The 27,730-nt window shown below is 31.2% G+C and overlaps 2 protein-coding genes across 4 annotated transcripts in view; both read right to left on the reverse strand.

The window, feature by feature from the left end:
* Nucleotides 1-4,797, reverse strand: part of LOC122536289 (hemocyte protein-glutamine gamma-glutamyltransferase-like) — a 12,071-nt gene extending 7,274 nt beyond the window's left edge. For both annotated transcript variants that reach the window (XM_043668531.1, XM_043668530.1), the window contains exons 1-3: nt 4,670-4,797; nt 964-1,462; nt 149-375 (exon numbers count right to left, since the gene is read on the reverse strand). In XM_043668531.1, coding sequence (XP_043524466.1) covers nt 149-375; nt 964-1,438 — 702 coding nt within the window. In that variant the 5' untranslated portion in view covers nt 1,439-1,462; nt 4,670-4,797. The remainder of the gene's footprint in view (nt 1-148; nt 376-963; nt 1,463-4,669) is intronic.
* Nucleotides 4,798-5,429: 632 nt separating this feature from the next.
* On the reverse strand, nt 5,430-25,201 carry LOC122536290 (GRAM domain-containing protein 2A-like). 2 transcript variants are annotated; one of them, XM_043668532.1, is made up of 6 exons: nt 24,513-25,201; nt 23,354-23,527; nt 14,147-14,300; nt 12,535-13,055; nt 11,230-11,500; nt 5,430-10,629 (listed from the first exon to the last, which is right to left on the reverse strand). In XM_043668532.1, exons 1-6 carry the CDS (start codon nt 24,575-24,577, stop codon nt 10,516-10,518), a joined length of 1,299 nt encoding a protein of 432 aa, XP_043524467.1. In that variant the 5' UTR covers nt 24,578-25,201; the 3' UTR covers nt 5,430-10,515. The 2 variants fall into 2 exon arrangements, with proteins under 2 accessions (XP_043524467.1, XP_043524468.1); XM_043668533.1 differs by lacking the exons at nt 23,354-23,527; nt 24,513-25,201 and adding an exon at nt 16,414-17,058.
* Nucleotides 25,202-27,730: the final 2,529 nt, after the last annotated feature.

The following is a 27,730-nucleotide window of genomic DNA, read 5'->3' on the forward strand; positions in this document are numbered from 1 at the left end:
TTTTTTGTTTTTTTTTTTGTTTTTTTTTTTTTTAGGTTTTTTTGTTTTTTTTTTTTTTTTTTTTTTTTTTCTTCAGCAAAAATACTTTATGTGTAAATTTACATTTGAAGTTTACTTCTACGAACGATTGAAGAGAAATTGAACTTACGATTCTCGAAATAGCTCTGCACATCTGGACTGGGTCTCCTCTGGAATTAGCTTTGATGCCGGATCTTTCCAGTAACAACTGACAAGCTTTCAACACGCAGGCATCAAACTGACCAAACACCCATTCTCTGCCGCGTGCACTTCCCCATGAACCGACCCATATTTTCCCAACATCGTTCAAAATGTACTCGTCCAAGAGCTGTTCATCCTCCATGTACACCAAATCATCTGAAAATAAAAGAAGAATGTAATCTATAACATTTGATTGAAATAAATGTGAAAAGTGAACAATTTAAAATAACAAATTATATATCCTACATATTAATTTATTATTTATTTCTATATTAGAAACTTTATCTTGTGTCCAACTCAAACAGATCGTTTCCTTATCAAGTGTTCTTACATTCATTGAAACAAAATATACCGCAACGTATAAATGTATAGAATAAAATCGAATAGAATTATTTGAAGAAGTAGAAAAATACAAGATATAAAATAAAATAGGAAGTTATTTTACCTAGTGATCAAAGTAAAATGATTGTAATAAAAAAAGAGAACAATAATAATAATAAAATCATTTGCTTGTTCAAGATGACATTGTCACTAGAACCATCAGAGTGGTAGAAACGACCAATTTATAATTTTTGCAGATTTACAATGTTACGCGCGAATAAAAATTGATCTTCTCTACTCCATTTCAATTTATTCGACACATACTTTTTTCATACTTCATTCGCCGGTATTTCCAGCGTTAAACAATTGTTGTCCAGATGCTTTTCATTCAAATTTATCACGTAAATATATATATTTATTCACCTTTCAGCCAAGGATTGAACAGCAAATAAATGTCCTTGTCGTAATTATAAGTGTTCGGATGCGTTTTGCTTCCTACGACTGTAGTCTCCACGTTCAACTGCCAGATGCCAACAGGACTGTCTATGGGGCTTCTCACTTCCGCCGTCAAATCAACCCCATTGACACCCACCAAACGAACACCCCACGCCTCCAAATCGGTCAAATAACTGTCTCTGTAGGTAATGGTGTTCACACCTCTGGTTCCTCTAAGAACGTTCGGATTTGGCCCGAAATTGAACAGCAATCTGACGATGTCGGTCTCATCTACGTATTCCCGATTGAATCTCAAGGCTACGTGAAATGACTGACCCCTCCTGAGGACGGGTGTCGCCGGTTCAAGGTGCACCAATTCGTAATTGATGGTGTGATGCAGCTTCGCGTTGTCTTTCTCATAAAGATAGACCATCTCGACGACTAATGGCTCCTCCGACGACATTTTGACTTTTGGCTCTGTTCTTAACTGGGAACAAACAAATGGTTGGGGATATTTATGGTCGTCTGCACTACAATTTCGATTTCGGTTTGTACGAGTTAAATTTTAATTTTAAACCTTTTTATTATTAAAAGATATAATACGTAAAAGTATTATATATAAAATAAAAATATAATATATTTTATTTTTATATATTATATTTATATTATATATTATTTTGCATATTATAATAATAATGTAAAAATTATTTTACACATTTATAATAATAATATAAAAATATATAAAAATTATTATATATAAATATATATTATTATATATAAACATGAACTCAAGTTTATTGAGTTCATTTATTTGAACATAAACTACTATTAGGTTGTATATACTTCGTCAAAGACATTTAGTACGAACATGTGTGAAACATTTTATAAGATTTATGTTAATAGTTGATAAATTTCGCGAAGCCTTAATGATAAGGCTCAAAATTCAACGGGTTCGCGAAATTGTATATTGTGCAATTAAATTCTTTCTTTAAGGAATAATTTTATAAAAAAATTATGACGAATTTTTATGATAACTTCAACATATATACGTGTGGATAATACAAAAAATATTCAATGTTGTAATTAACATTGTACTTAATTAACACATTCACTCAATTATTTTTTTATTTTTATTTCTATCTAAATCTCGACAAATAAACTAATTGAGTAAAAATAATAAAACTCTTTGACAAATAAACTAATTGAGTTAAAATAATAAAACACGTGAAAGAAAACCAATTGTTGTTTGACTTAAATTAGCCAAACATAGTCAACAATATATCATGACAGATCGGAACTGATTCATTTAATTTGTGACATAAGGTGAACTGATAAAAAATAATAACACACGTACGGTTATTCATCGTTGCGAAGAACCGTGCGTTACCACATTCACTAGAAATAGTTATGCTCTCATTCATACTATATAGTGTATATATATTGTACGAATGATAGTATCGAAGATTTATAATACTACTTTACACACTACTTTCATTCATGTCACGTTCAAGTTCATTAAAAGCACTGTGGTGACAAAACAGGAAGCATCCTTCACTGATAGACAAATTCTTCGAAAACCTTACGCATTAATAACTGGAATGTGATAAAACAAGGAAACGATGCCGGCTTTAACCTGACAATGAAGGAGAATATCTTCGTTATATTTAGCAACGTTGTTATTAGAAACAAGAACAGACGTTTAACATCAGCCTCGCAAGAATTCTCACCTTGTTTAGAAATGTTCATTCGAAGAACAAGGTCTTTGCTACTGTAAACATTTTCTCAGCTAATTTATTTTGCGTATATTAGTAGATATTTTATGTTAATAGATATTTATATATTAATAGATAATTTATGTATAGTAATAGATTATTTTACGTATATTAATAGATAATTTTTATCAATTAATATACATAAATAATTAATTTTATATAACAGATAATTTTTATCTATCATATTTTTTATTAACTTTCCTTCCTCTCTTTATTTACTTTATTTATTTAATGTTATAAAACATATTGACATTTTCGTTTTTCAAAATAGTAAAATTTGTTCAAATATTTCAATTGAACGATGTACATCGAACGTAGGTATAGAATTAAACATTCGGTAAAACGAGGAGTGATTTAACGTTGTCGAAATGCGCAACGATCGTATTTATTTTAGTCGTATCAGAGCGCTTAGATTAAATTTCCAACGTCATTAATAAAAATATTTATTGAAGATATAATTCATTAAATTTTGTCCCCTTCAAAGTCGTTACAAATGATACAAATTTATATCAATGATAGAAAGTTTAAGATTATGTTTCATAATTCGTATTTAATTTTTCTTTCGGTAGTCGATAGTAATTGAATTTTACAAATACATTATTCGTAACTAAAGAGATAACCAGTTACTTGAAAAATAGGAATATTCATCTCGTTTTTATAAGTTCGTCTGTAAAAACAAAAGTTTAATTAAATGTCCATTAAATTTCATCGAAATTCGATCGACTATAATGCCATCATCGAAAAAATTAATATACAACATGATATCAATTGAGTTAAATAAAACATTCAGCAAAATTAAAATTAACTCGACTATTAAGTTCAAAAATATTAATTAGTTCTTTTTTGACTGAAATATTTAATTTTAATTCCAGTTTAATTATTAAATTTAGTATATACCGATTAACTATTAATTGACTGATGTATCAACTATTGAAAATTCAGTTTTTCCCCGATTTATCATGTAAGCACACGTCGAGACATAAACTGCAGTTTATGTTCTCCAAGAATGGGATGTTAATGGTAATCACGAAGCATCGAACATGGTGAACGAGTCCTGTCCCCGAAATACCAGACGTGTTTTCAATTGCAAGACAACTTGGAATTTACCTTTGATTCATCCAATTGTTGCGCAAATATCCGGAATCCAAGAACGTGTGCTGCATTACAAAACGGGTGTGTTTCACCCCTGAATGGAATCAATGACTCTCGAAAGTGATTCACGCATTTCTTCGATGAATTCTCAGATTTCCAACTTCGTTGAAAAGATGAATAAATAAAATATGTCATTGGTATGAAGTAATCTTTGTGTATACAACGTTTTTGAATTTAATTTCAATGTCATTTAAATATAATTGTAATTAAATTATAATTAAGTTTAAATTAAAATTAAATTTTAATTTAAATATAGTTTAAATTAATTAAATATCTGCATTATATATGATTATTATATATTCTCAATTTAATTAAAAAGTTCTCTCTTTTTTTTGTATTAAATTATTTATGTAAGGTAATACATTAAAATCGCGACTGTTACTTTGTAAGAAAATTTTATATTAATTTATCAAAAAAATTTGTAAAACTTGAAGAACGACACAAACTAATGAATTCATCAGTCTTTAATATACATACTTTGTTATTTTGGTACTTATAAGAATCCAAAAGTTTTAGGAGATATATATTATTGCTTATTTTTAAATATTTTATTATTCAATTTGTAATTAATTTGTCACAATCTTTTATTTCTCAATATACTATTCGACTCCAATTATTTAAATAAAATCATGTGATGACAAATATTTTCAATGTGAATTTAATTTTCTTCTCGTTCCTATTTTGCGAAATTAAAATTGACGGACATATTGTAAAAATTAATATTGTAAAAATGAAGAAGAAAATAAAAAAAAACAGTTTGTTAAACTTACAAATTACAATCGGAAAATTGGAGACGTTTCTTCGATTCTGGAGACGAGAGACGAACCACGATTAACAACTAACTTACACTCACTGCACTGACATTCATGGATGTTCTGTCTTTTTATACGAACAAGCTGCTTCGAGCTAACTACAATCCCCACTACGATAGTTGCACCGCTTCTGATTTTTCAGCAGCTCGTTTCATCCGATATCGTGAAATAATTCTTTTCATTTCATCTCAACAGGTAGAAAATTTATTCTTTCTTAAATACTTTCTTCTGTAAAATAATCATTATGTTAATATAAAACATAATACTTAAACATAACACTGATAAAACGCTAAAAGATATATCATGAAGCACTAAATATAAAAAAATTTAAATAAATATATTTAAGTATGAAATTAATTAAAGCCACCAAAAAAAAAAAAAAAAATAGATTATTTACGAAAGAGAGTGATGTTCCTTTCGTATAAGGAAAAGTGTGTACGAAATGTTAATTTTGACATTATAGTTCAAGGTTTGACACACCACCCTTTTCCTAGAAAGTAAATTCTTTCTTAAACAAAAACGAAAGGAAGATACTTATTGAAAAGTACTTCAATCTCGACTTTACGTACAAAGGAAACATTAACGAAATATTATCTTATCGGTTTGATATATATTGCTAATTAGCTCGTATTGTAAACGTAAATGGATGTTGTGGTTTTCCATGCGATTGATATCGCGTGCACGCACAGATGAGGAAGGGCTGAAAAAGCGAAGAAAATTGGTGCCTCAATTTTTCCATAAATTTATTTGCGCTCCGTCTCATCGGACTACACAAATTACGTTGTAAATTATTGGTCTGTCTGTGATTTTCAAATTGTACGGTCTTCCATTTGCCCTCTTTCCCTTCGTTTCTCACCTTCGCCTCTTCCCTTCATTCGTTCAACCAAGTACGTATATCTCTCACCAGGAACCAACACACGTTCTCAAATGCATTCTAAAGACGTCTACGCTGAGTGTAACAAATTTGCTCTCTTCTCATTTACGCAAAGGGTACAATTCGTCGACAAGAGCTGCACGTTTTCAAAATCTGATTCGCGTGACTAAGCAAAAAAACATTGTAATTATTTAGACTGGTACATTCGACACTGAAATGTATTATATTGATTCTTTTTATATGAAGATTCCACAATGAGGAAATATGACAGATCCACTTTTTGGCATATGGTTGAAGAGAAGAAAGTGAAATTAGTTAAATAAAGATACAAGTGTCTTAAAAATAAGAATAAAAAAAGTAGTTTGACACTTCAACTTCAATTAAAGCGCAATTTTACCTCTGTTTTGTGATCTTCATATATTTTTGTAAATTATAGAACAATAAATAGATCAAATGTAATTAAAATTTGAATTTTTGTCAAACAGTTTCTTTCCAAGCTTTAACAATGTTCCCCTATTGTCAACTACAATAATTTGCAAATGAAATCAAACTGATAATTTCTTGCTCGAAAAGAAAAGAATCGTAAGGAACATGAACAAGAAACTTTGGAAAATATTTAACAACATTAAAATATCTAATATTAAGATATTAAATTAATATTAATATTTAACATTTGCTATCAATTAGAATACTCAATAAAATAGTAGATGGATAAAATATTTAGAAACAGAAAAAGGGAATAATTTAAATAACCGAATAAACTTTTACATTATCGTAGTTATACATGTATCATTATACAAATTACTTCCCCTACGGACAATACTGTTATAAAAGCACACTATACCAGAAAATAAAACATTAACCTGAGAGTAAAGTAATGTAATATTTACAGTATAAGTTAATAACTCGACATTATTGTAATATTTATAACAAATTCTTAATTTACCATGAATTAAAAGATTAATATTTTGTAATAACAAAATTGTAATAACAAGCAAACGAATCTCATCAAACTTAACATTGCGAGGACAAGAAACAAATTGTAATTCATCAATTGAAATTTAACAATAATTCTATTCTTTTCGAACAATGGAAGGGACAAAATTTTTATGACATTTGATATATACTATCGTATAAATATACCTCGTATAAATAATCACTATTTTATTCCAAAAATCAGGAATTTACAAAAAGAAGAAACTATTAGCTTCGACCTATTGTGTCTGAGACAATGATCACCACTGATCCATACATCAGTTCCATCAATTTGATCGAACTGCTTAACGACATCAGATTCGAAAAAGTACAGCAAGTTTAATCGAACAATTCGTGCGCGTATAACAAGTACAAATCAAGAGCTGTTATATACGGATACATGTTCTAGGAATAACGAGGTTGCACGTTGAGCATCGCTCTGAAAGTGTCTAGAAAACGTCGCAATTAAGGCGAACGATATTCGTACGAGAACGGAAAGAGAGAAACGCCCTTTAATAGACTTGGTTTCCGTTAGAAATTTTACGGAACGCTGACCACAGATAGATCCAATGGACAACTGTCACCAACTAGTCATCCTTAAAAATAGTTTCTCCATTTAATCGTTCAATAAACATCTGCGAATTATTTGGTTATATAATTCTTCAGTGACTTTTAGTAGAATGATGCAGATAAGTTCTTACAGAAAAAAAAAAAAAAAAAAAAAACAATGCTTTACACTTTATGCAAGAAGTTACAATAGTTTCGAAATATGTCGTCAAGTTTTGTCAGACAGTTTTAAATGTTTCCTCTAGTTCCTCTTAACTCTCGAATGACGAATGTCGTCCAGCTTTCACTATTTTCTTCTGTACCGTATTAGATCGGTGTATACGAAGTGTCGTTTTTCCAAACATAAGGTGAGACTTTCCTCAAGTGTAATTTTCGAAGAAACTCTAACCATGATAAAATTGCAGAACTATTCTGATTATTACGATAAAGTTTCGATTATATTTATTACAGGTGTTTTTAACAATTGAATATGCGTGCATAGTAAATTTCTCCTCCTTTAATGCAGTTGATTAATTAATAACTAATGCAGTTATTTAATTAATAACTAAAATTTTTGCAGCAAGAATGAGGCAGCCTTATTTTTTATACATATTCTATTTCGTTTGCTGTAAAGAGGAGTTAGCTCCAAGTAATAAGTAGTGGTTGGTTTCGCGACTTAAATTCGACATAAATTTGAAACAATATTTGACTCTGATCAGTAATAAATATTCACAAGTATTCCAATTCAACTGACAAACTGGTATTTCGAAGAAACGACATTTCATACGCATCGATCTAATATTAACAACACCGTTCAATTTCAAACGCGTTCGATCTAACAGAATGAGAGAAAATAAGATTCGATGTAAATCGTAATATGAACGAATCCCCCGTATGTTTCCTTTTCTCTATTTTAGAATGCAGCCGATTTTCTTCCATTACGGCACACGCCAGGCACAAGTATCTCCTCCACTCCCTCGCGAGTAACCCACGCGTTAAAAAGGCATGTACAACCATAAATTTCCAGCGAATTTAATCAACGTGAACGTAAAATATACAAAAGGAAAAGAAATATTCAAAATATAAGTCTGTAATTAAAAACAGGTAAAAATAAATTAAATAGTCTGCTAAATTGCCACCAGATAAATATATCCCCAATATTTCTATATCTTCTCGCTTTCTTCTTCTTCTTCTTCTTCTTCTTTTTCTTCTATCGCCTTCTCCTTTTTCCCCTTATAATTTAAAATACACGTTTCGCGAACGTAACGAGAATAAAAAAACTTACAATAGCAAAGGCATAGTGTGTGTGTGTGTGTGTGTTTTAAAATCATAAAAAAAAAAATTAACATCATTTATATATCGGTAAATACAATCACAATCGTTTAACTGCAATGAATGATCAACGATATCGAAAGAAACAATGGTTCAAAGAAATTTCACTTTGACGTACGCATAGTTCTTTTCTTCTTCCTCCTTTTTTTTTTTTATAAATATTAGCTAAATAATGTAACAGCACTTCTCTTTAGATCCCACGCGATCTCGCGCAATGACGACCGCGTTTACGCCAGTTTTTTTTTCTTTTTTTTTTTTGGTCCGATCGTAACAACCAGTCTCTCGTTTTACCTTAGGTTTCTTTTTTTTTTTTTCTTTTTTTATTTATTTAGTTACTTCATTTTTCTTTTAATGGGACAAACACACAACGAATCTGCTAAACGCGGTCGTGTTTTAACAAAATGCGATCCTCGATCCTACTATCACAGTCAAGTCTCCCGTTTCTCGTATCCCATATTTTATAACCGCAATTATAATAACGCTTTGTCCGAACGTTTCTTCGTATTGTTTCACACATACATAGAAGAACATATGTGCAACTGTCATTGAAATACGCTCATAAGTGAATGAAATATTTCGCGAGCACTTTCGCATGTCAAGAATGAGTCTCGAAAGAGTCAAGTCAAGAAAGAAAAAAAAAAAAAAAAAAAATACGAAAAGAAAGAGAGAAATAAAGGAAACTACCCTTTCGTTACCATTCCGAACGAACGATCAGAAAAGTTTTTTTTTTTTCGTAGGAACACCAGTGTGCGCGGGAAATGCAATGTTTCTTTATTCATCTTTTTTTTTTTTTCATTTTAACTCTTTTTGTCTAAAAGGCGCAGTATTCGATGTTCGACGACAAAATAGCGTGTATTCCGAACGATCGGAGTACTGCACAAGCTCGTCTGAATAAGAAATTTCTTTTTTTTTTTTTTTCATTCTTGGTACTCTTTCACTTGTCACGATACAATACAGAACTTCTCGTTTTCTGCGACACAAATGTGTATAACCACCTTATTAATTCTATAATGCAATTCTTTTGCCAGTTGTATCGATGAAAAAGGTAGTGCCTGAACTAGCTCAGATATATCAGATATATAATAATCAACAAGTAATCGCGAAATATGCATATCTATGTGTGTGTGTGTATGTGTATATATATATATGTACATATACATATACATATATATATGTATATATATATATATATATATAGCTTCTTTATAATATAGAATATATTATATATATAATATACATATAATATTACACTATCATACATTATATATATAATATATAATATAAGGTATATATATATATTCCACTTTGTTCATTATACTCTTGTTGTACGTGGGGTAATATATAAATACGTGACTAGTTCAAAAAAACGAAAATCCCTTCGCTCGCGTTGCGCGCTCGAATATTTCTTTCTTTTTTCTCTCTATTTTTTTTTTTTTTTTTGCTTCGTGTTCGACAATTCATCGTCATATCCATACATCGTACAATTTGTCTTGCAAACATTCGTACACATGTATCGTATATATGGCGTTTCTTCTTTAAATATATATATATATATATATATATATACATATATATATATAAACTTTTTTTTATCTCTGTTACTGCATTTAAGCGTCTTATTTAAATTCTGCAAGCGTGACTGAAAATTAAGACTCGAGTTACGCATGCTTCTCAAATCTAGGTGTGAAGGAATCCTATTAACGATTCCCCTGTTCGAAAATTCCTCAACGCACGTTTTTTTCACTTTCATCTTTTTTTTCTATTTTTCTTGTTTTTTTTTTTTGTTTTTTCTTTTTTTAAGCTTTGTCTTCTTTTATCGTTTTACTCTGAACAATCTATTATCCTCGGAATCTGTCCAGATAAGTCTAGGTACTCTAATGATAACAATTGCCTATTGAGGATCGTCGAAGCGACACCGTCAATCAGTCGCCCGAATCGAGATCGTTTTCGCACGCCGATTATAATCGACGCCGACCACGAAGACAACGACGTATTAATACGAGACGCTTCATACGCTAGCGAGGCGACGGGGACTCGTATTATTTGGTTGCATTAAATTATTTAGCCTCGTCGGGGGCTAACTCGGAGCGTCTTCCGGCTCTAACACGCCACCGGATACGCTCGGCTCTGTTTCACCGCTTTGACCCATCGACACGAACTGCTGCGACAGCGTCTGTAGACTCTGTCGTACCTGAAACAATGAATATTTATTGTTGGTTAAGTTCCTAAATCGATGACAATGTGAGGAGGGCCTCTGGGGAAGGATATGATTAAACAAATCTTCTATCTTTTACAGAGGAGCAAGTTTTTAAATTCAGTAGATATCTTGTTGGTATCAAAATTGCCTTTTCATTTGATTTTAAATAAATTTTAAATATATTGTTTATTACAATATTAAAATGTAACTTGTTGTAACTTAATTACACTGCTAGTTTTTTGTTAATTATCCTTGGAACGTGAGCCAGCTGTCCTCCTCATTTCTTCTTCATCTTTTCCTTCTTTTCAATACTTTAGTTTGCAAAAAAATAGGAATGTACTTCAATGCTTAAAATAAAATAAAAAAGTCAACAAAAGTGTATTTGTCATATTCTTCTTGCGAGAAACCTGCACAGTTTTTCAATATTTAACCACGAATGGTACTATCATGTTACAAAAGTAACTTAGTAAAAGAATAAAATCTGAATTTGTAATTTGTAATTTGAATTAAAGACGAATGTTCTCAACCACTTATACTATTTATAGGATAAGCTAGTACCATCCACATTTCCGAGATAAAAGAAGATAATCGTACCTTTACTATTTGATCTAGATTTGTATTAAGGTAGTCCAAAAGTCGATCCTGAGTGAAACGCTCCGGCGAAACGAGCGGATGATTTAGATACGCTGTGTGTAACCTGTCGATGCGAATCATCATCAGAGCCGCCGACACGTATAGAGCTGCTAGAAGAGCTATTAAGATGGTGATCACTGTGCTAGTTTTCAAACAATCCGTGAACAAGGATAGGACGACTTTGGATCTGTTGGACGTTGTTGGAAGCATCGACACCGATGATGGTTCCACCCTGAAAAATTAACAAACAGTTAGCGACAGGTAATTATTAAAAGTCTTTCGAAAATAGTTGATTATAAGGTAAAATATTTTTAACGTGATTCAAGTAAATATGAAATTTTATTACGAAATCTCTTTCAATTGCTTTGTAAATAATTTCATTTAAATAAATAGTTGACTCGTTGTAAATTTGTAATATCTAGTATCTTATATATATTGTATTTGTAATATAAATATCTTATAGCTCATATAGTATTTGTACACTTCATGAAAAACATTTTAAAATTTAATTTTAATTTTAGTTTTTTTCTAAATTAAATTTTAATTAAATTCATCACTGCCCAGTGTGTAGTATTTTTGATACATGACTTGAAAATGCATCAAATATCGCTGTTTGCATGTAATAACAATTGCTTTTTTGTAATATATTTTCGCATATTTTTTTTTGTAATATATGGGGTGAAAATCTGTTAGGAGATTATCATAATCTTCAAGATTGTGGTAAATTTCGTTACAAAAGAAATTTTTTCAGTGTCCGTAAAGATGTTTGAATTTTTCAAAATTTCCGAGAGAAAGAGTATCTTTACCCCTCAAACATGATATGAAAATATCTTTGAAAGAAGCTCTGAAAGCAGAGATTTCACGCTTTAGCGACCGAGTCTGAGTAAATTGGTGTACAATCTTTTTCTCACAAAATTACAGCATATATATTTAAAATATCTATAATATGTATACCTATTCTATATCCACGAGTCATCATGTCTCGTTAACAAACTTACAAAATCATAGCACACGTATCTAATATATATTCATAAAAAAATAAATTTATATCATATTATATTTATATCATTATACAATAATTATTTATATTTATATTAATATTTATATTTATTTATTAATAATTATTTATTAAATATATTTAAAATATTTATTTATTAAATATATGTCATTAAAAAATTTCTATATAAGGGAACTCGAATACTTTCACGAACGATAACACACGTCTAACCAATCACCGTGAAAGATACGGAAAGAATATTCATTTACTTTGCAGGTGGCGGCAAACTAGGCCTGGCAATTGGCAATGGAACGCCATCGGTGTCGGTGCAGACGGTCGGCGGCCTGGTATTCAGATCCGTCCCGCTTTCAGACATGCTGGAATCATCCTCCTCGGGGTTCACCTCGGAGTCATCGACGACCAGCGTGTCTGGAGCGAGGAGCTTCTCCTCGTTGGTCAACGGTAGAATCGCTGGCGACGGCTGTGGCTCCATCGCCGCGTCCCAAACCTGTTTCATCAGCTTGAAGGTCGAGTCTCTGGACAGAAGGGAACAGAAGACATGCCTCTCCTCCTCCGTGGAGATCGCCACGGCATTTGGAATGATCCGTGCTGTTTTCTCCTTGCTGATCTTCAACACGGAAACCGTAGGTATCAGTAGCTTCGTCACATAGCCAAACACGTTGCTGTAGAACGCAAAGTAGTTCGGCGTGATGTACAGATGCCCTTGCAACAGGATGTCGCCTACCAGCGCGCAACTATAGTAGTTCAACACCCGTTCGTCCGCAGCGACCTGCGCCAAATACATAGCTCATAGATTAAATGCTTTCTGAATTGAAAGTCTATTGACCCTCGCGTAGCCGACGTAATTGAGCGATGCCGGGCCACTTTTGACCCATGACTGAATTTTTACTGTAATTGCTCTGCACCTAACTTTTTAGTAAAGGATGTTATCTAATAATGTCTGTGATATGGGCAGGAGAGGAGTTTGTCTAAAAAATGTAAAATTTTATACATATTTTTTATTTATGTTTATATATTTATTTATATTTTATGACACATTTTTTCATTCATGTGCACTGCGTACGTACGACGTTGTTGTATTATATTGCATGTTCTTTGCGTATATAGCATCTGGATCTTTTTTGCTTTTTTGATTCGAGTTCTGGGTCAACGGTGTCGGCTACGCGAGGATTAAAATGACGCTAGTATCGGAATATTAGTAAAGTATAGATGTACGTATCGAAATATTATATTCATTCACAGACTGTGTCGACACGATCGTAGTGTCACGATCTTTTCTCTGCCACGTCGATAAATTATAAAACTTGGCCCGAGGCCTGGACAGTGTGAACGTGTCAACACATTCACGTTTTATTTCATACGACTCTAATACATCAAACTAACGTGATGGACCTTGGATCTGTAACATATTTACGAGAAGCCAAAAGCGATAAGAAACCAATTACGATCGAGAGAAGATTGTACTTATCGATATTCGCAGGGATAAAAAGAAGAAATCAAGCTAAACAACGTTCGAGTGGAGTTTTCAATCGATAGCGAAAGAATTTTCAGAAACAAACGATGCGATATTAACTCTCTGCTCTGTGGAATGACTATATAGAAAATGATTTAAATTTAAATTTAAAATCAGGCGTTTGATTTTGGTTCTTGAAAGTTTCACAACGTACATCTCCTTTTACCTCAAGGATGTGTAATACTTATGTAAATATCAAACACACAGTATTTCTAGAAATGACCATCTATCTGTGTTATTTGATTTAAAAATTTTTTTCTCCCACTCGCCAAGGAAAAATACGGTGAATCTTTGTCGTGAAGGCGAGAAGCTCGAACGAACATGTGAGTGAAACTCTTGCGAATTACCTGAGAGAAATGCCTGTGGAATTTCTTCTGTCTCGCGCTGCTGGTAGTCGTTGGTGACGATGTCGACGAAGATCTACTAACCTTTGGTGGAGCCTGCGTTACACCACCAGCTGCCATTGATGGTGTACTTCTGCTGAGCGGTTTAGAAAGATGACTGAAAGAATGAAAAAAAGAAATTTTTTTTAAATTGGAAAATGTTATATTATATTTATATATATAGTATAATATAGTATAATAGTATATATAGTATAATATAGTATAATAGTATATATAGTATATATAGTATATAGTATAATATAGTATAATATTATATATAGTACAATATAGTATTATAGTATATATAGTATAATATACTATAATAGTATATATAGTATAATATATATTATATTTATATATATAGTATTATATATATTATATTTATATATATAGTATTATATATATATTATATTTATATATATAGTATTATATATATATTATATTTATATATATAGTATTATATATATATTTATATATATATAAAGTACGAAAAAAGTTACGCGAATAAGAAAATTGTAGATTAACATTTATTTCGAGGGGGAAAAAACCGATTTTCTTGCGTTCTCCTGATACCTCAATAAGATATTCAACTAAAAAAATCTGATATTGTTGATAACATACACTGTATAACTAAAATGATCTTACAGATAGCAAAAAGCTGTAGTTTGGCGAAGATCGATAATTTGTGGTTAGGTATATAACTGAAATTCTAAAATCTATACATCTATAGACGTGAAATTTAAAATTTAACTATTTAGAAGATATTAAATTATTCGAGATAATAATTTGGAACGTTTAAAAATTGGAACAACCGGAAAGAGGATGACTCTACGTCGAAAAAGTCGGAAAGAAGAAATAACTAAGAAATTTTTTTCAATTCTCCGTTTTCGAGAATATCGGCTTTGAAAATTTGTCACGTACACTTGAATTTGGCTAATTATACTAAACAAGAGCGAATAATCAATAATGCCACGCGTCTCAAAAAATGTAAACTAAAATTTTCTCTCATAAAACACCCCGTTTTCTAGAAGATTAAATTTTGAAATCTGTAAGATGAGATCTCAAGTGGCAAAATTTTATTCCACATTTTTTACTTACTTTTACGCTTGTCAACAATTCTCTTCTATCCACAATTAACCAAATTCAAATATACCTGACAAATTTTCAAGCTCCATTTTCTCCAAAGGGAAGCTTTATGTGAAAAAATTTTTACTTTTCCTCTTGAAATCAATTTTTCGCGCAGAATCGAATACAGTTTGTATACAACATGCTACTAACAACCTATCGAAATTCAAGTAGAACGAATGAAAATGAAAAATAAATTTTTCACCACTGGATTATTCACGCAAGTTTCGAATACACAAACTAATAGACACTAGTAACAACTGAGACGTCTCTTCTCAATAATTAAAGTAAACTCTCTCGATGACGTTAATTTTCATGCAATGCAGTCACCGATAGCGTCACTATGACTGATCGCTCTTATTTTAAATCATTACTATATGGCAGATGTTCAAGCAGATTCATATTTCTATGTACGCAATTAGAGAAATGGAGTTTAAATAGACATTCGTTTACTTTCTACAATTATAATGAAATTTTTTGATATATTAATTACGGATAATTGTATTTTGTATAGATAAAATTGTATAGATAAAAATCATATCTGTATTCACAGATATTCATATTCATCATATATTTATACATATTTAATGAATATATATCTTTGAAGATTTAGAATTTTTTGCTTTGAATGTTTTGCAAATTATGCAATATATTATATTATATTATATTATATTATGTTATGTTATATTATATATTATAATATATTATATTATATGTATTATATAATATTGTAATATAATAATATTAATGCAATATTATAATACATATAATATAATATATAACATAATATGATATAATATATTGCAAAGTCAGTAATTATAATTGACATATATAATAATATAATATAATACATTGCAAAGTCAGTAATTATAATTGACAAAGGAACGATTCTTCGTGAAAAAATATATTCAAACTGTAGAACAAACATTGGAAATTACAGCCCAAGTAGAAACTTGTTTCATCCACTAAATAATCAACGTATGTTCTTCTAAATTTTTCCAAAAATGCCATGAAAATCTACAATTTACCGATTATAAACAAATGATTGCTGTAACGCTTTTCTCATAAACGTCCACAGACAATTATACACAAAGCACTGTTCGCACCTTCTTTTCCGAATCTTCGGACTCCAGATATCGTTGCTCCACACGTCGTACTCCGAGTAGAACTTGGAACGCGATTGGAAAACCATGGCGACGGATCTGACGGACGAACTAAAAATCTTAGTGGCCAAGACTCCACAGATCCGTCAGAAACCAAAACGAGATCTTCCTCGCGGAAGATGTTCCGGTTTATTTTGCGACACGTTATATACGATTGACAATTCGACGAAACGAATCGTTAGCCACCTTCGACGAAACTGGCGTACAATTGGTCGACGAGAACGTTCCAAGGAATTATTTCGATCGTTAATTGCGGCCCTGCTACCAGTCAGCTTAATACAAATTAAGGTCGAGCAACGATCGAAGACGAGACATCGAGGATGCGATATATTGGTAACTGAATTCGCTGGAAAACATATCACGTCGTCTTAGACTCAGCTGTTCAACGAAGATTAATATAACACGTATTCCTTGTGAAAGAAGATTCCTGTCTTTATTCCAATATTCACGAAGAAGAGGATATCTTTAGGAGAAACAAAACGAGAAACACATCTTATAATCGATTGATTGTGGACTCTTCAGAATTTCCACGTCGATTTATCACTTCTTTTCTCACCGTTTAAGTTTCGAGTTTCTCTCTTGTTTAATTTCGATCTTTCCTGTATTTTGTATATTTCAATCGCTTTAGGATCGATTTAATTTCCTCTAAATTGCAAGTTTTATTCTTCTTTTCTGACAGTTGATTCCTTTCCTCGTTGTTCATTCAGTCCTTCTTGCACAATTTCGATTCCCTTAAGAGTTCAATCCGTGCTCGTTTGATTTCTCGTTCATTTCTTTTCTTCTCGATAGTTTCTTCTCCAAATACGCCATTGGAGCCAGGTGCGAATTGGATATTTAATTTTCGATCACACGTTCTTCCTCTCGATTATTTTCCTTCTTACTCAATCGTGATTTTCTCGTTTAATTTCTGCCCCGTTTATCTTCCTCGTTCCTTAAGGAAAATATTTGATTATTAAATAAATATTTTATTGCTAAAAATATTGCTGAAACCACTGGAAACCAGGTGGCAATAATCAACGTTCGACGACACTTTCTTTTCCTCCCTGTTTATTTTCAACTTTCTCTCTTAATTTCCGTCTTTTAATCTTAGCCCTTAGTTGCATCTTGGTTCGCAAACACCGCCAGAATCATGCACCAGCGTTTCAAACATTCGACTATACTTTCGTTTCTGCCTCTCAACCTTCTCTCCCGTTTAATTTCCGTTTTCTCAATTTAATCTCAACACGTTGCCTCTTCGTTCCCCAAGTGCGAACTTTGCACACGTTCAATTATCAATTCGCTGTATTTTCAACCTTCGTTTCCATTTAATTTTCGTCTTCTCGATTGAATCTCTCTCGTCCGACTTGACAACAATAAGTTGTACAAACGATGATCGATACGTTGCGTGTACAGGAAACGCCGCAAGACTTTGACCGACGATCACGGTCGCGGTGTATCGATTGGCAAACGTGTCGCGTATCGTGTTGTATTAGACTGACGAACGCCAGGATATATCGTGATGTTATCGAGCCGGGCATTTGATATCGATAATACCTGACTGAATATTAAGAAAACTTCGAAAGAGGAAAAAAAGTTTCGCGATAAGTCTCATTTGACGGACAGTGTGCATTGCTGTTGTAATTTCTTTATGATATCGTTGATGATAAATCGTGAAATAGAGGAGCCTGTCTTAAAATATTCCTAAACGTGAGAGTAATTTGTTAGTGTTTATTATATTTGTTATATTTATGATTAATGATAATTATTCAACGACACATATGTGATGTGTGTATTTTTTCACTCTTTGATCGTTATCTTTGTTGCAGAGGGCAAACTATAGAATGACGAGATATAAATATAATATAATATAATAATAATATAGTAAGTAATAATAATATATAGTATAGTATAATATAATATAGTATAATATAATATGATATAACATAACATAAGACTAATATAATATAATATAATATAATATAATATAATATAATATAATATAATATATATAATATATAATAAATATAATATAATAGATAAATTATTTAATTATAATTATTCGATACAAAACTATATTAATATAGTACAAAATTATTGGCTGTATGATATAAAATATCATGTAAGATATAATATTATATAATGTATTATATTAAAAAATATTATATAAGACATCATTTTATATCTTTATTCAATTACATTCAATTAATCAATACATTCAATTAATTCAAAGGATTACGATCTTGTTTTGAACGAGAATCTCCAACGAAGAATTGAAAAAAATTCCGTATTAATAACGATTATACTTCAATTTCTTTTTTCTTGTGAAAAATTCATTAACAATACAAAAAATACAACTCGGTTCGTTTTATACTCCTTCGGGTAATATTTTACTTGAAATATATTGCCGCAGCAGTGTTTGCACTCTTTAAATTTTAACATTTTAAGTATGAATGGATAAATCTACGTAGTCTAATGAATATCAGACTTTGTGTTAACCATTGTGTAATTATTTATGTGTATGTTATGTGCATGTAACCATAAAATGTACCAGTAAATTTACGTGACTAAAGAAAATTTTAAAATTACACATAATTTTCCACCAACTGTACTCTCATACGAATTAACATCACAAATCTGTAGTCTACTTATAAGATATATAATAATGAAATAATAAAATAAATAAAATAATAAAATAAATAATTAATAAAATAAAATAAATAATTAATAAAATAATAAAATAAATAGCTTGATACACGAGTAATACAATGATAATTAACGTTGACTCTTGTATATAACAATTTATATTTACGTATGACGCAATGAAATCTTGCAAGAGATGTTGATGCATTGAAGTATGTAAATAAATGACGAGATCGAGTATCGTCAAATGCAACAAACCTGGTATATGTATAATCGTTCGATCGTATCGTATATTATCGTGTCGATTCTTTCTTTCTCTGTCTTTCTCTCTTTCGAATATTAATTTTACTTGAACCTTTCATTTATCAATTTATCATAAGCATCGTACGTTTATGGTTAAATGCGCAGAAATTGCCTCCATTTATTTTCAAAAAGAAATGATATATCTGTCCTTTCATTATATCAACTTTTTATCGCCACGTGCATTCGAAACCGAGGAAACAAATTAAACTTGAGACACGAAAAACGAGAGTTGGCATTTTTAATTTATTTCATGATTTAAAATTACATATTTGAAACGATGTGGATTTCTATAGAAAGAAGTACGATGCAGTATGACTCATTAGTTGCATGAAAAATATTATATCTTGTAAGAATCTGTATAGTTTATCGCTAAATTTATGACTCATTCTATATGTGCGTGATATCATTACCAAACTTCAGGTGTTACAATTTATAGAAATTAATGTTGCCGATTACATCTCCGTAGAATTCAAAGGAAACATTCGATTGATAATAAAGAGTAACAGTGAACAGCTCTCAAGAAGACAAACACGAAGATTTTTCAAATAAAAGAAATTACATAGTTTACTTTAATCGTTGTTCATTTACAAGCACTCATATTACACCAAGGATTTACAAGACAAACGATAAAATATTGTACACCTGCGCAAATATAATTGATATTTTCTGCGAGATTAAAAGTAGAAATTGCTTTCAAAAATTTTCACGAGGACGATCGTTGAGAAAAGTCTCACTTATTCAGATAGAAGATAATGAACAAATATCTAGTAAAATTATTAAATTTTGGTTGCTTGATTATCATTCAAAAATATGATAGCATTTTAATGATTTCAAGCTCGTTATCTTCATCTTTCAAAAATGAGATTGCAATTTAGAGCATAGGCTGCAGTGTAATTCCTAATAATCTGGTATATAAATCATAAAGTCAGCCATTGTTAGTGACATTCTAATTCCAAACATACAGAAAAAGATCTAAATTTGCGTCAACTGTATGAAATGCCTTTCATTCTCCTTGAGGAATTCAAAATCTATCTTGAATTGTGCAACGAGTTTTATTAAATTAAATGTCAAAATTTCTCTTACAAATCTAAACGTATAGTAAAGTAAAAATAAAATTCTTTAATATGAGAAATTCATGCTTAAAGCCAGACCGTTGGACGTTAGAATCGATCGATCGATCAGAACAATGGCAGCCAATGAAATCGAGAATATGTAAAAGGACACGACAGTCATAAAAGCCACCTCTTAGCTCAGAATCTTTATCAGGCAGGTGTCGCATGAACAACGCAATATTTTGCTTTCTGCACGTTCTTGTGTGAACAGGTGTTTCGATATCGAGCGATACGTTATCAAGCGCAACTAACAAATTTTTTAGAACCTGGACAATAAGTTTTGCTACAGCCATTCGTAGTGCGAAATCTAATTATTCAAAATCTAGAATATTCAATGTGTGAGTGACAGAGATATCAAAACTACCATTATTACCCAGATTCGTATTAACCCTGCAACTATGAAAATTATCAAAATAACCAGTTTATAATTTTTCTTGGGAATTTTGTAGAGATGTTAAATAAAAGCATCTGTATTCTGTTCCTTTTACATTGATACTTCCGGTGCAAATTTTACGCTTTAATCGTCGATAATCATCGGCTGTATTAGCATTAATCCTGGTTCAACTTTTGTTGAATCACAATATGAAATAACATAATATAATAAAATATATAATAAAATATTTTAAATATATAATAAATATTTATATAATAAAATATATAATATATAAAATATTATATATATTATATATAATATTTATAAAATACATAATAAGATATTTATAATTTTGTCATTAAACTTTATAACATAATATAATAAAATATATAATTATGTTATTTTATTATAAATATTTATAATAAAATAACATAATTTAATAAAATATATAATAAATATTTATATAATAAAATATATAATAAAATATTTATAATATTAATAATTTATAATATTAAAATATATAATAAAATATTTAAATATTTTGTCACTAAACTCTAATGTTAAATGAAACTAATTTCAAAATATAAGGAACACTATAATGACTGGTAATAATTTCCGAATAATCAGAAACCAAAGTATAATTTTGTCACTAAACTCTAATGTTAGATGAAACTAATTTCAAAATACAATATAAAGAACGCTATAATTTCCAAACACTCGGAAACCAAATGTAGTTTTAGGATACTAAATGTAGTTTCCAGTACATAACGTAAAGAATTTGAGTTTATAAAAATCACGATTTAATTATATAACATTAAATAACATAAATAATAAATAAACAAGGATAATATTATTAGAAACATTATTAGAAATTTTCAATCATAAATTTTTAACTTCCACGTGTCAATTTTTCTCAACGGCTGCCAGAAATAATCGTTGCAGATATTTTTTAATAAATATACCTATGGCAATTTTACGATTATACATGTACGATAAAGAACTTTATGCGCGGTAATAAATTTCATTTAATGCGACAGCCAAGCCGCATTAAATAAACACGAAGTGCTTATTTATCGTCGATCAATTTTAATATAGAATTGCGGAAAGATTAACAGCGTTTGAAGCCTTCCACGACTATGTTTGGCCAGGTTATGCAATAAACATATTATAAAGCACAGTTCACAAATGGCCAGTCGGTGTAATTGTCTTAACCCCATTCGTCAAGGATACCATCTGGCCCCATGTAAAACTAGGCTAGGAAAATTGGTGCAGCGCATAAGGGAGAACAGTGCATAATCTAACTCGAAATTATAGACTTGTAGATTACAAATTTCAATTTTTTATTTATTTGATAATAGTAAATTATTTGGATCAAATGGACTTGTCAAATCTATACAATAAATACAATAAATTCTTATCCTTTGATCGTTCTGTTGTGTCTCATGATGAAACAAGTACCCTATGCAAAGTTCAAGGTTGAAGTTCATCGCTAGAACTGTTCAAGTATAAAACTTCAATCGAGAAAAAAATTGAAATGCAAAGAGCAGGAAAATGTATTGCATAATACGTATGGTGGAATATATTTTCTGAAAAATCCGCAATTCAAATCTGCAAATACCCGCCGATATGACAAGTTTATAAAATTTCTAAACGATGCAAACCAGAAACAGACGACCTGCAGTGCTTGACCCTCTCCGGAGGTCGCGATCGATCTGACAGATTCAATAGTACAAATCAAACAGTTTCGATTCATTTTAAATTCGTACGATTGTTAATTTTTTTTACATTTAAATTAATAATTATATAGTTTATTTTTACTGTTTTTATATCTAATATATTATAGGGAAATTTTCGAAATTAATACGAAATATATATTAGATATAATAATAAACTATAGTAAATAATAAACTATATATATTATATGTAATAAATATAAATATGTTATGTATTATATATGTTATAAATATAATATAAAATATATAATAAATATATATTATATCTATTATATCTAATACAGTAAATAATAAACTATATATATTATATGTAATAAATATAATATAATATTATATATGTTATATATATAATATAAAATATATAATAAATATATATTATATCTAGTTTATTATTTACTGTATTATGTCCAATACAGTAAATAATAAACTATATATATTATATGTAATAAATATTATATATGCTATATATATAAAATATAAAATATATAATAAATATATATTATATCTAGTTTATTATTTACCATATTATGTCTAACATATATTTCGTATTAATTATTTTTAGTAATAATGACTTTCACTTTTCCGCGTATTAATTTTAGTAATAATGATTTTTAATTTTCCGCTCATAACCTCATAACCGCGGCATTGATTTTATTTCAATTCGACGGGATAAGTAGAATGTGATTTCCACGTGACTGAAGAGTTAAAGAAAGCTGCGAACTGACTCAAGATCGAGGACTCACCTGTCGTTACATCTCAAGGCCACGTGGCTCGGGCTCCTCGGAGGCTGCGAATTATTGGCAGCGGCTACCGTAAGCTGTGAGCCGCTAATCGATTGCTGGCCCGCTTGTTGCGCACCAGGAGCTACTTGAAGAGGCGTGCTGGGCGCGGATCGTGCTCCTATGGACCCCGCAGACCTGCAAAAATACAGATCCAAACCAATCAGTGGCTCGCTCAATCAAAAAATTTTACGCCAATGTATCGAAACCGAGGTGGAATCCACGCGAGGTCAACTAAATTGTACAGTAACTTACTATCGTTTCTTCCTAACTATCTCTTTTCACTTTCTTACGCACTATTGCGATGTTAATTTAATTTACAACAATTTACAACGTCCAGGGAAAACATATAGAGAGTAAAAACGACGACGTGTGATAAGAAATGGGTTTCTTAATACTGATTTTATGCCAGCACATGATATATTTTTGTTTTTTAAATTCGCTAAAATTTACCTAGGATTGAGAAAAACGTGTCTAATGTTCGGCGCGAGAGATAAGAAGTGATTGACATCGTACTTTTAATTAATTATATTTAAGACGTAATATTTAATCGACCGTGCATTAACATGTTGAAGTATAATAACCAGAGGATAACTAGAGTAGATAGATTGACGTCCATCGTCTCTGCTCGCGACTATATATACTTTGTTGCATTTAGCCTGTCATTGAACCTCCGAGTCGAGAGTTCATTGATTCAATCCTTCTCACTGATTTCATAATAAATTAGTCTGACGTTAACAACAAGCAGAGATAACGTTTCCTTCGCAAGAACGTTTCATTTTATCCTCTAAGCAACAATCGCGTAGCAAATGTTTCTCTCTGTCAAGTCGGTCGATTTCATATTTACTCGGCAGGTCGGATGTTAAAAAGATTCGATAAAACGGCTGTCAATGATATTCGAAATTCGACAATGAAATCATGCAACTGATGCAAGTGTAAATTAAATTTAAAAAAAAAGAAAAATAATGGAAAGAATTGATGAGATTAATAAAAGTAAAAAGTCTCTTCATAAAAATATGCATGTGCATGAATATTCGCGATCCACCGGCAGTAGAAATAAATTCTTCAGAACGAAAGGATGAAAGTTAATAACAATTACGTTAGAGAATTTCTATGAACATACCTAGCCCTGGTGACTGGACCAGATGATAAGCAAAAATCGATCAAAGCGCGCGTTTCGAACTCCATTGTGAAATCTTCTTTTTTTTCTATCGTTCAGTTAGAGTGCAGTTATATCAGTAAGGTCTATCCCAGTATCGATATCGATTTTCTACTCTCCAAAAAATCGTAATGAACTGAGATTCACTTGGATGATATGTACATATATCGATATATATATATATCGAATAGTTTTTGACGAAGTGGCCAGTGAAAAAGCGTGCTGCTTTTTGCTCTTTTCTTTCTGGCAATTGCGACACGAACCAGAGAAAGCAAAGAGAAAATCGAATGAAATATTGGACAAGTGCGACAACACAGTTGAAATTCTTCTTTCTTCGTCAAACGATTGCAACAACGAACTGCGTGACAGAATAAGATTCAAAAGCGACAACGATGAGATAACTGAGTGATATATTGCTTAAAGGTTGCTCCTCTCTACTTATTTATCAGGAGGATTTTTCGCCAAGTAAAATGAAATACCGATCGATGATTAGTCACTGACTCACGGTGACAAAGTGGAGGCTAAATATAACACAACTTCGGAATAGACGACTGACTAGTCAGTCTTTACATTTACAGCCACGTCCCGAATTAAAGAAACCTCAAGTTTTCAAGATTCCCTTCGAATCTTTAGGAAATCTTCGACGATCGATTAATCGAAAGAGCCAAGAGATCGATCACTCTGAGTTTCTGAACATTTCCAGAGAAACTTCGAGAAACTTAAAACCGATAGAAATTCTCGAGAGGGGAAAAAAAAGAGAAAGAAAGAAATTTTCCCTTCTAAATTCGAAATCAGCTAATAGGAAACGTTTAAAAAATATCGTCGACCAGCGACGATAGTAAAAATTCTACAGCTAAAACGAGAACGTTTCGCTTCTGCTGCTGTCGAAGCGGATTTTCGGTTGGTAATCAGTAGAAGCCACGCGAGTATCGGTGTTTTTTAAATATCACTCGCGTCGACGATCGTAATCTCGCTCCCAGAGATTTGAAAGCCAACCGAGCGATGAAGAGGATACTCATATCTTCCGAAGAAACCGACTCTCGTTCCCTAGCTTGACGAGCCACGCCGGCGAATCGCGAAACGAAACGGCGATTCGGTCACGGAACTTGGTTTTCCTGGCCACTTCGTTTATCAGTGGAAATTGAACGATTTAAAGGCAGCTGAAGTCGAAGAAGAAGATTTCTAAAAGAGCAACGTGCGCGCGAGTCAACCGCCACGGACCAGCCGGGAAATCAGACTGACGACAAAGTTGGGAAACGGCCGACGTGTAACCACCACCGATACGACCTTTCGACCTGTTTAATATTTGATAAATGCGCCGTAACCTAGAGCCTACCCTCGTGGTGTGAGAGCATAACACGGGGAAAAGTTGTTGCTTCATTGATCCCGCGGCACATGGTGGGGATTAACGAGAGCGAACAATGAAGCCGGAAGTATATAGGTTTACAGACGGAAATTTCTAGGACTGAACAGCTGTTTAAACTGTGGTGGAAAGTTTGCAACGTGGATCGTATTACGTGGATGCTAGCTATTCTTTTCCTTTTTCTATTTTTTCCTTTTTTTTTTTTTTTGTTCTGTTATCTATTCATAGACTGTGTCTGATAAATATATATATATATATATATATATATATATGACTTTCACATTTTATATCTATGTATTTGGTTTATGTTATTTCGTTTTATATGCTGTGACAATGTATTTTATCTATGTTGTATATTTTTATATGTATATATATTTTATTATACATACACTGTATATACATATTTTATTATATATACATTGTGTATATATATATTTTATTATATATACATTGTGTATATATAAATATTTTATTATATATACGTTGTATATATATTATATATTTTTATATTTTTTTATTGTATATATACTATATATATATACAATAAAATATATATTATATATGTATATATATTATATATTGTTGTATATATATTATATATTTTTATATGTTGCGTTATTGTACGATCAATGTGATTATATCTGGCTGCCAATATGAAGATATTTCATTTTCATTCCAGATACTTCAGAATATTTCGGGCCTGAAAATATGTTTGAAAGACCAGTGACACTTATTAAACTCGATCTTCTAGATATGTCGTGAAAATTTGATTTGTCACTTGTCGATACTTTTCGACACGAATTCTAAACGCTTCAAGCAAAAGAAATTAATCAACGTCATGTACTTGAGTACTTGCAAACTCACAACTTTCAATTTTGCAATTGAAAGTTATTCTAAATCATCAGAGGTCGTTCTAAAGATCGTGCAGGAGAAAGTTGCATGAATTTTAATAGACAATTACAAATAAAATGAATTGGTCGCGATATACGAAATGTGATATTTCAATTTCGTCGAACTCGGTAACTCGACAAGCTCTTCAAACTTTAGACTTGATGGTAGAATTTAGCTGAAGGAGCAAATATACTAAATAAATAACGATGAAAAGAACAGCTAGGCAAATTCTTGGAATTTCGTAATCACAATTCGAATAAAATTTTCTAATGCAGAAAAGAAATGACATAACGGTGTACGTACAATTTCCGACATTATACGATACGATCATCTTAGAATCGTTTGCAGGTCAGGAATAAATATTACAATTAATAAGTGCTACGAAATATTTGACAACTCGGCCGTGCCAATAGTACTACACACTAATTTCAGCCAGCTTCTCTCGTAATGGAATCACAACCTAATTGTAAGAGTAAAAGCATCGCGAGCAGATTCAGATCGCGACTGTTCAACTGACTAAAAACAGGTTGAATCGAAGTGAAGTATGCAAAACGAGTTGATCAGTCAGCTGTCTCTCCGTACGACGTACTTTATTTTGATCGTTTCGTTCCCTCAGCCAGCTGAATACTCCAATTATACCACGATCTAAATCTGTCTGCTATATTATCCATCCTAACTCAATCAACAGATCCACGTGTTGTCGGGAGAGATCTTGCGACTTATTCTTCGTCTCGCCGCGGAAATGGAAAAGTATTTTCCTATTATGGTCGTTTCAGAAGAAAAATATGTACGCTTTGGAGCTTGAAAATGAAATGCCTGGCGCGGTTCCAAAAGGTCGGGCGTCAATAAGCGAAAACTATGTTTGAAAGGGACCACCGAATTGCGCGCCATTACAGTGTCTTTCCAAGTTCCCAATAAATCTCAGAGA

The sequence above is a fragment of the Frieseomelitta varia genome, unplaced genomic scaffold (genome assembly GCF_011392965.1).
Source record: "Frieseomelitta varia isolate USP_RPSP 00005682 unplaced genomic scaffold, Fvar_1.2 scaffold_819, whole genome shotgun sequence".
Taxonomy (NCBI): domain Eukaryota; kingdom Metazoa; phylum Arthropoda; class Insecta; order Hymenoptera; family Apidae; genus Frieseomelitta; species Frieseomelitta varia.

Excerpts from the sequence above, each read along its gene's own strand:
- LOC122536290 (XM_043668532.1), bottom strand. The coding sequence starts at position 24,577 with ATGGAGTTCGAAACGCGCGCTTTGATCGATTTTTGCTTATCATCTGGT. Across the intron at positions 23,528-24,512 it reads GGTCCAGTCACCAGGGCTAG|GTCTGCGGGGTCCATAGGAG; the intron begins GTATGTTCATAG and ends GTATTTTTGCAG. Across the intron at positions 10,630-11,229 it reads ATCTAGATCAAATAGTAAAG|GTACGACAGAGTCTACAGAC; the intron begins GTACGATTATCT and ends TCATTGTTTCAG.